Raw genomic sequence first — 10263 nt, 5'->3', positions numbered from 1 at the left:
AATGATAATTACACTTAGCAATGCAAAAAAGTCATCTCCAAAATGGCAAAACAACCAGACAAATACTTCATATACCAATTTCTGTTTGCTCTACAAAATGTACATATTAATGTTAAAAGTATATACAGGTGACCCTTGCCATTTGTGGAGGATATGTTCTCGTATCCCCTGCGAATGGCAAAATCTGCGAATAAGGCACTGCATTCATGAACACAGTGCCCCCGGTGGCTGGCGGGCGGGCACATGGCTTTGGCGGGAGCGCAGCGGTGGGAGCCCAGTGGCAGCAAGTGCGGAGCTCCCAAGGAGCTCCTGTAAGTGTATAAAGTGTATTTAAAATGCGGGTTTGGCATTCGTGAATGCCAAACCCGCAAATAGCGAGGGTTTCCTGTATAAGCAGGAATCAAACCCCAGGGGGGCAGAACTACAGCATAACCAGGCAGCTAACTCCTCCACTGCAATCTTCAAATTCTGGTACACTTCAAAACCAACCAGGAGGCAGCTGATAGCTTACTTGAAAGATCTCGACAGTTACAGCTCTGCAGAACCTATGGATAAGAAATCTCTTTTCCTACATCATCTTTTGTTAAGAAAACTTATACTTGGAAAAATAATGATGAGCGGAACTGAAAAGCAAAGTTTCCAATGTCACTTTAACAAATAAATGGATACCATAAATGGATTGTGGTGACCTGGGATGCTTGTTTATTTACTCTCAATTGCAGTCAGATTCCCATAAAATTCTAAGGTTCTCTATACATACAAAGCTCTACAATGAAATGTCCATGCTACTAACCATGCTTCATCATTCAACATTTTTTAAATATCAAGTGTTGATCTAACAGACGTATTTGGGTTTTGGGACAAGTCCTTTGTGTGGTAAAATATTTTTTGCTCTGAATTAAATTTTAAAAAAATAAATAGGAACATCTACAGATATTTACAAAGTATGAAAGAATATGGTACAATATTTGCACATTGTCCTTAAAATGGCAAAGGCTTAAAATTGATATAAACTGGTTTTAAAGCTGAAGGAGAACCTAAATAAGCTGCATCATTACAAAGTAATAACATATCTATGCTAATTAAGTATTATTTTTCGCAGGAGAATGCAAAGCAATTGCTAGTATGGATAATCTTGATTCTATCTTCCCCTATAGGTTATGCCTAGTATCCGTCACTGACAGTATTCATTGTGACACTGATTTAACAACAAGGCAAGATATGACCTATCCTATTTATCTCTGTCACAACTTGATCTCTATTCACTAGAAATGATGGAAGGCAACAATGTCTGAATGATGCAGGCCTGGTGACACTGAACACATGGTAGACTACAACATTATTTTGGATTTGCCTTGGTATGAAAGAAAAAGCAGTCAAAAGGAAGCACATGTATATCAATTCATGTGGCAAAGATAGATAGTATAAAACAATAAAGATCACTAAACCATTCATTACATGTTAGCTCTGTGATCAGCAAGTAAGCACTAACTATTTAATTAGTCAACTAATTAGTGACAGGCAACATGGAAGGCTTCAGATGTTCTCAGACAAATGTAAAGATAAAAAGCCTAATTAAACAGCAAGCATTATGCTAGCTATTGCCAAACAGGACAGATGTGCAGGATATTGTGTAATACTGTGCTGCCAGATAACAGGAGTTGTAGTTGTTCTGTCACAAATATGGCTTTAAAAGCCCCTACTATTTCTAAGCCGTTCTTAAATACTTTAAATTTAAAAAGGGAGAAACTGACCTCTGGACAGAAACTTGGAGATTTAGCACATTAATGAGCCTGTCTAATTTCATTTTAAGCACATGATTCAGTGCCTAGTTAAAGCACATGTTAAGCCTAAACCCCTTTTAAAGTGCAAAAATAATTCCAGTGTCTTTAAACGCAAAGAGGAATATGTTTTATTCTGGGTCATTATGTTAAATTTTGTGATCTCAGCCACCTTTCATTTATTGTTATTTGTATAGTACATTTATGTATATTTTCAGGGCCCCAGAGAATAAGTCATTGTTTACCCCAGAGGTTGGATTAAGGACGTTTTCAAAATCATGGATTAAAAGGGACTTTCCCCATAATAAGAAGACAATAACACTTCCCCCACCTATATGCAAAGAGATAGATAAAAAGCTAATTGGTTCACGACACTGGAACCAATGACAAGATACTGCTGTGAGGAAGCTTTTGGGATCTTGTCGCCAAGCTCAATCAAATGCTATCAGAACTAGCTAGTTAGCATGCTGCTTTCTGAATCATATGTTGGAATAAACTAAGAACAACATATCATGAATTATCTCTTTCCTTGGCCTATCTTTGCTCCTGTAACTGTCATTCTTTAAGCCCACCTGACTCAAAACTTTATGAAGAACTAGTAAAAACAAACAAAAAAACCTGATAAAACTATGAATTCAAGAGGGGCAGAATTTTTTTGGGGGGGGGCGGGGGGTGGAAGGCTGTCAATATTTGGGAAGATGCTAAATATAAAATGCTGTGAACCACATCCACCAGAGCGGCACTTAAGGCAACAGTGATTAAAATGAGAAAGCTGTTATATCCCACACCCCTGCTTCCTGTTGCTTACAATCCTCTCAAATCAAATATAACTCAGGTTGGTATTTTTCATGGCTGATCTCAGCCTCCACGTGGTGGGGTTTTTTTCCAACTCTGAACTGAGTCAGCTATTCAGTATATTCAAATTATGCATATATGAAAACAGATTTCATATCTGAAAAATATTTTCAGATGCAGTTTTTGCAGTTCAGTGATTAAATTGTGTATTTTTATTGCATTAAGCACATTTATACCAATGGGTATCAGTGAAGAATCTGATTTCCCAACTCTGAAACGTTGAAGTTTAAAAGCAGCTTACATTTTTATAAGGTGCTTGACCAGTATATTGATATTTGTTGCTGTGATTATTTCAATGTGTTGGGTTGATGTCAATACTCTGTCTTCTACTTTAAATGGAAGTACATAGTGCTAGTTTTCCAATGTGAACATAAACCCAGACCTGGACTCATTTAAAGGAACGTATACTAATATAAATTCATTTAGGGCCATTCATTGCAGTCTTTATACCATAAACTGCAAAAAATGCAGTGCTGCCAACACTGACTCCTCAGCATTGTTGTTTTTTTTTTTTTAAAGCCACAGCTCCTGGAATTGTGTGATCACAATCTCAGGCTCTCAAGAAAAAAAACGGAAGTTTCCTGCCTCCATGACACAAGTGAAAGTTAGAAAACATAAACCTTGGTAGCTCAAAAAAAGAAAACAAATGAAAAGGAACAAGGACCCAGAATGTACTAGTTAAAAATTCTTATTATTTTTAAATGAAATTCATGATATTTTGGGTCCTGAGCCTTTTCGTTTTTTGTGTGCGGTTTTTTCACACTTATCATTCATAGTCCTGAGAATGGAAAAACAAGCTCTTCATGAATTTACTCAAATATCTAACAAACTTTTTTTCCTGTAACTGCTTTTTTCCCCCAAAAAACCCCATATATTTCAATGCAAAAAAAAGCTTCCATTAAAAAAACTGATACTGGTATCTCTTTGACATGATTCAATCCAAAAGTGTAAGGATTTTCTTCTGACACTGTACAACAAAGAGTAGGAAAGAGCACCAATCAGAAATGATACTTTGGAAGCTGGAGAACAATAGGGCCTTAGCCTCTGTGTTGCTGGGCTGAACTGCCTTTCCACGAGAGAAGCATTTGTTAGCCTGCTTCATCTGCTATAGGGCAGCCCTACATGCAGGACTTACACAGGTTTAACAAATGGTGTGCTGCCGCCCTGTTATTTTTTAGCTTTGCCTTGGTCCTAGATAGTGACCTAACTCTTGGCTTTGTGTAAGGGGAAGCATGTAATTGCCCTGCCCAGGAGGAGCCCTGCATAGGAATTGTGGGAATTATAATTCCTTCCCTGCTTGCTTGCACTCCTGCAGGGAAGTTAATTATGATGCCATTCACTTCCCCCCTCACACTGGTGCAGCTCTGCCGGCTGGCTCCCTGCCCCTCTTTTGCCCCTCCTCATATTCTTGCCTAGGGATAGGGAGTCACGGCCTCTTTCACACCTGCATCTGGACACACAAGTGGGGAAGGTTATGCCGATGGGGGGAGGCAGGATTTAGACCTCCGTCCACTTTTGCCTGTGTGGCTGTGGAAAATTAACCGACAATTCTGTTCGCTTTTCATTTTGCCGTTTCCTGAAGAAAACATCCTTACTCATGTGCATACCAAGCTAGAATGGCTTCTGACTAAAAACTAAATTGTAAATTACAAGATTATACCCACGGGAAACAAAAAAAGGAGTTGGATACATTTATTTGGATAGGGAAATATGAATAATGAGAACAGCTGCACTTAGAATAAGTAGGATAAAGCATCAGGGATAAACACCTTCCCACTTCAGGGCACAAACCTCAAGCTGGGGATGGGTTGTGGTGTTAGGAAACTGCTTCCCCCCATGGCAAGTTTTTCCATAATAGCCCACTATGGGATTTTTTGCACTTTTCTTTTTGAAGCAGCTGATAATGCCCATTCTCAGAGACAGGATTCTGAATGAGTTTGCCCACTTGTCGGATTCTGTCTGGCAGCCCCTGTGTTCCTAGAAACTCCTGATATCCACTCTGTGCAAGGTAATGAGTCAGAATAAAGGACCAGGGACCTACTTCATAAAATAATTTTAAAAATATCATTTTGGAGCGTGGATTATAATGATTAGTTTTGCATTCAGGTGATAAGAACTGATGTTAGAATCTGCTCTGTTGTATGGCTCAAACACTGAGAGCCGTACTTCCCAGAAAAATAACTGGTGTGCTCTGCCTCAGATGGATTTTCCATGAACTACAGTGTTACTGCCACTTTCAGTGCTACAGTACAATAGAACTGAGACACAGTTCTCTGTATCTTACAAATAAGTAGACATAATGCTCATTATTCTTCCAGTATTTAATGAAAAATATATTTCTTCAGGTCTCAAACAAGTTGAAATCACTTCTAAAATCTAGTTCTAGGGATTGTTGTGCAGGTAAGTGAATTATATTTGTGTTTCCATGGTGACTGCTAATGTAAAATAATTAAGTAGGAAAAATAATGAGGAGAAAACTACTTCCTCTTTTAAGGATTAGGGTCTTATAAATTGATTCAACCTAGCTATTTTTAGTGCATGTAGCCTTTGCAAAGAATAGTAGAAAATTGTGAGCCGATTAAATTGTATTAAAAGGTCTCTCTGCATTGATCAAGAGACTGTCTTTACCAGTTGATGAAGTGAAAATTAAAAAATTGTCTTTTTTTCAACTTGTGTGCTCACTAATATATAAATATGTAAAAGTTTGATGCTTGGCCTCAATTGCTTTTATGTGACAAGACTCAGTTTTTCAGAAATCAGAAAGTTTAATTTATACCATGTTTGAAGTCTCCGAAATACAAGACAAACAAGACCTACAAGAACCCCTTTTTGGAACCTAACTGGAATAAAATTTGTGGCTCAGAAACCTTGCCAGTGGGAATATCGCAGAACAGAGATCATCAGTCATATTTGCACTAAAATGCTATTCTGAATAAGAAGGCTTGTTTATGGTTAAGGTGCTAAACTAAGACTCAGAAGATGTGGGTTCAGTCCCCAGCTCTGTCAGACTTCCTGTGTGACCATGAACAAGACACCCAGGGCCCCTCCAGACACGCAGGTAAAGGCTTGATGGGATCTAATATACGATCCACCCAATTGTGCCTCCTGCCAAGCCATATGTGCATGGCAGGAGGCACGATTGTGGGATTGCGCTGCTGCAATTTCCAAGCCATGGGGGTACTCTACTGGGATCTCCCCAGCCTCAAGGGTGCATGGGACACCCCTGCAGCTGGGAGATCGTAACAGCTGTGATCTCCCAGTCCTGGAGGTGTGTGGAGCACCCCCATGGCTGGAAGATTGCAGTTGCTGTGATCTCCCAGCTGCGGGGTGCCCTACTTATCCCCGGGGCTGGGAGATTGCAGTCTCATGCCATAGCTGCCAGGGCTGATAGTTTGCTCAGCTGCAGGACTACCAGCCCCAGATGTGCATGGTACAACCCTGGGGCTGGGAGCCCAGTCAACTGATGGGGCTCTCAGCAGCAGGGGCAGACCTTGCTATGCATGCAAATTAAAGCTGGATACTATAGCAACGGGATAGCAACCAGCTATAAAGTTAGTACACATTTTATAGACGTCTAACTTTATAGCTGGTTAGACCTTTTTATGTTGTGACAGGCACTTTGCGCACGTAGCTGTTCTCAGTTAATTGCACAATTAATCAGTTAATTGTGTAATAACTGTAATGTGTAGAAGGGGCCTCAATCTCATATGCCTCAGTTCTTCACTTGTAAATTGGAGATAACACTACATCTTTTTTGGCTGTTTATGTTGTAAGCTATTCAGGAATGGAACTGCCTCCTCTTTTATGCACAGTGCCTATCACAAGTAGGCATGACAACAGTCAGGGCTGCTAGACACTAGTACAATATAAATTAATGTATTAATTATAATACTTGCAAGAGTTATAAATAATACAATTACAGGGGTTAGTAATTAACAACATAGGAAAAGAGATAGGATGATGAGTGACATCTAAAAGGTATATTTTCAACTGAGCTTTGATATGGCACAGAGACTCTGAAAGGTGTTGAGGAGAAAGAGTTGACACTGAGAATGGACATTGTATGGAACATCAGAAAAAAGTATGAGGGAAGCCAAAAGAAAAGAATGGGAATGGGAAAGGGAGCTGTCCTCTCCATTGCGTGTATTAATACAATACTTTTCATAAAGGTCTTTATCTTTTTCTTTCCAATGCCATATTGATTTCTCTACTTGTGATGTCCAGACTTACTATAGCAGACAAAGAAACCCTTAACTTCATTTTAGCAGGCAGTCATTAAAGCTGCAATGTTTTCCAACTATTTTGTTTCAATATGCAGTTCCTATAATAAGAATTCTGCTGTAATGACTCTATCCCCTGATATTTTGAAACTTAAAAAATGCATTCATGCAGAAAACAATACTTTCCAGAAAGTAACACTGTAAAGTGATAAAAAATATGTTCTTTAAGAGTGCTTCAAAATGCAGTGACATCAAGCAAGGTAAGTATAAGATTAGGCCTCTTTCATATTAAAAGACTACACTGTAAGAAAACATTATTGTTTCCTTACATTATGTCAAGACAATCATAGGATAAGCTCTGCTTTTCTCTGCCCACTGAATACAGTTCATTTATTATGTATCTTTGTTCTTTTCACCTGAATTCTGATCACCAATCCCATTACATTAGGATTGCTACCAACATTTGACAGGCTGTGTACATGGTAAACTTACTGGGCCTCAAGTAAGCCACTGTGCCATTCTCTCTCACTGGTCCAGAAACTGCAGTATTTAGACCCGGAGCAGCAATGGTTCTAGGTATTGTGAACCATTAAAACTAGAAATGAGTAGCAACTCTTTTAGTGGAGAATATAAATTCACTAGATCTGAAGTAGCAATGGCCTTTAGTCTTGGAAAGTCACAAGATAATGAGCACTAAAAATCTCAGCTTTCTAAGTCCAAGTTGGACAACACTAACTATTAAAAATAATAGCATTGATTTTTTTCTGCCACTCTGCAAGTACAGTAGGTTTACTTCTGGGTCAGAAAACTTATGATATAACTAGAGCCATTAGCATTGCAGTTTTACTCCTGAAAAATACCCTCAACTATGCTGGCTGCTTATACTTTTCATAAAAGTATCCCAAATGACTCTTTGGCAGGCAGGGATTGGTGCAGCCCAGCATGTTTTGTGTAGCTCTTTTTCCTCAGCTCTCCATTCAGAGATACTGAGTGGGGATTGAACCTAGTTCTGGAAACAAAAACAGTGGGGGGCAGCCTTGTTGGCAGATGTACCACAAATTAGCCCTGCACCCTCATCAAGTGCAGCTCTGATTCCCCTTCTCCTGCTCCATCTGCTACTCTGCTTTCTGCTCTCGGCCCTATGCTCCCTGCCTTACCTGCTGCTCGGGTTTCTTCTTCCTTCCCTGTGCTCTGTGTGATTTGCTGCTTTCTGCCCTATTTGCAACTGTGCTGTCTGTCTACTTTCTGATCTCCTGTGTCACACACAAAGGCTGCCTGTGCCACTTGTGGCATCTGTGCCACAGGTTGGGCACCCCTGAACTAAAGCCACATAGAGGTAAATGAAAGGAAGAGTTTTCATCTTTGTTTCTACTACTGTTTATCTAGCTAAAGATGGCAATGTGCACTGACAATTCCAAAGGTTAATAAAACATAGATATAAACAGAAGGAACGTAAACGTCATTTCTGCTGTCTTTGCAACCAAACTTAAGAATTATGTTCACAGAGGATATAAAACACAATTGCAGCTAAACAGTGTTCTAATGTGGTTTGGCTGGCCAATGCTGATGGACCCAAACCATGCTCTAGTCTAGGCTCTCAGCTTTAATTTACTATATCAGAACACTAACTTCAAATCCACTGGAATTCTTATAGCATTATTCCCTAGATTCTGAGAGCGTATGGCTTTACAGACATATTGTAAGTCCTGCTTTACAAGGAGGTGTTTAGCACCTGAGGTACAGGATGTCTTTTCATTCTAAAATGTACATATTTTACTTCTATCCATAGCCAGGCTTGCAGAGAAGACTTTCATTTTTCAAGGTACAATTTTGTAACTGCAAACTTTTATATTAGCACTTCTTGAATGGAAGAATCAATTCATTATTACAGATAGGCCTATCCCTGTACACCCACAGATCAAACAGTGGTAGATTTATCTACTAATTATTTGAATCCCCAATTCAAATGTAGGCAACAAATGTAGGTGCAAAACGGCTTCTAAAGAAACATATGCTGGGTTGAATCCTAATTAAAGAATGAAGCCTTTCAAACAAAAAGGAGCCCATTCTCCTTGCTATAGTAAAATCAACAAAAACTAGCATCTTACCAAAAAATCAGCGTTTCCAGGAAGGAGATTCCAACATTGGATGCCCCCACTACTACAATTCTTGCATTGACAGATACTTTCGGTTCTAATGTCAGTTTTCGATTTATATGGTTCAAAGAGTAGCTTAACTGGAACATAAACAGAAGAGACATATATGTACATTAAAAAAAACCCAGGAAGAACCTGATAGAACCATTAGGACATTAGCAGCGCATTACTTCATTTACTAAAAACTTCTGTTATGGCTCATTGATATGACCAACAAAATGAATTTCCTGGAATCACCACAAACCAAACAGGTACACAAAAATGCTGCCATATCATTTGTTTAGTAGGTTGGATTTAAACGTTTCAGTTTTTCTTGCAGAAGTGGTAATGGTATCTTTGTAAAAAATGATTGAAACAGTGGCTCAGCTTTGAAAAGCATGCTAGAGAAGGGAGCGATTGAAGGCTAATGCACAGTATGATGGCTAAAGTGCCATGGTGGGAAGTCAAGAACAGTCGCTTCGAAACCCTCTCCGAGTAAAGAGAAGTGCAGAACTCAGGACTATCAGCTTCCCACAAGACTGCACCAAGCCATTGAGCTATGGGGGCAAAAGACACACAGTCCTTCTCTGTTCTTCAGCTTAAGTCTGATGTCACAGGTTGTGGCTGACTCCATGTGCAGGTGTCTAATGATGCTACATGGCCATAAGGGGTGCATGTATGTGTTTAGGCTGCTACTGAAAATGCCCAGTCTGTACTACTACATAGGTTTCACTAGCCAACAGAGAGCTGCCAGAAAGGACGAGAGAGAGACAAGAAATGATAGTGCATTAGACAGAACATTTGGCTGTGTGTTGTATGTAGTTTTTAAATTTCCCAGAATCAGTTTTCATCTTGAAGCATTTCGCACTTTGTTTTTGTTGTACCCATACACAAGCCACAGGATATATAACTGTAGATTCATGTGTGCACTGAAGGGAAGAATAGAAAACAGAGCTACTTTTATTGTTTGTCAGACACACTTTTCTTACTGTACATTTCTATACTGTTGCTTACTCAGGAAGCAAATCTAAAGCTTCCAGCAGGTTTCACACTATCATACTTAGGAAACAGAGCAGGTAACAACACAATTCTTTCTAATTCTTACAAGATTTTTAAAGAATTGGAAATTTCTCTCTATTATAGAATATTAGCTGACAAAGTAGTACCTCAACATATTAAGAATTAAGTAAAATATTGACAGAAAGGATACTGTAAAGATGCTGCTTATAACAAAAAGCACAAGAGTAGAAAAAGTTTGGAGAAACAGTTTGC

General features: G+C 39.1%; 1 protein-coding gene across 1 annotated transcript in view; it reads right to left on the bottom strand.

The window, feature by feature from the left end:
- CFAP61 (cilia and flagella associated protein 61) overlaps positions 1–10263 on the bottom strand; it is a 227572-nt gene that overhangs the window by 112220 nt on the left and 105089 nt on the right. The window contains exon 18 of the mRNA XM_006015419.2: positions 8965–9092. Within this exon, the coding sequence (XP_006015481.2) occupies positions 8965–9092 (128 nt within the window). The remainder of the gene's footprint in view (positions 1–8964; positions 9093–10263) is intronic.

The sequence above is a fragment of the Alligator sinensis genome, unplaced genomic scaffold (assembly GCF_000455745.1).
Source record: "Alligator sinensis unplaced genomic scaffold, ASM45574v1 scaffold140_1, whole genome shotgun sequence".
Classification (NCBI taxonomy): Eukaryota; Metazoa; Chordata; order Crocodylia; family Alligatoridae; genus Alligator; species Alligator sinensis.
The sequence above is the reverse complement of the archived record's forward strand: the minus strand, read 5'-3'. Positions and strand labels throughout refer to the sequence as shown.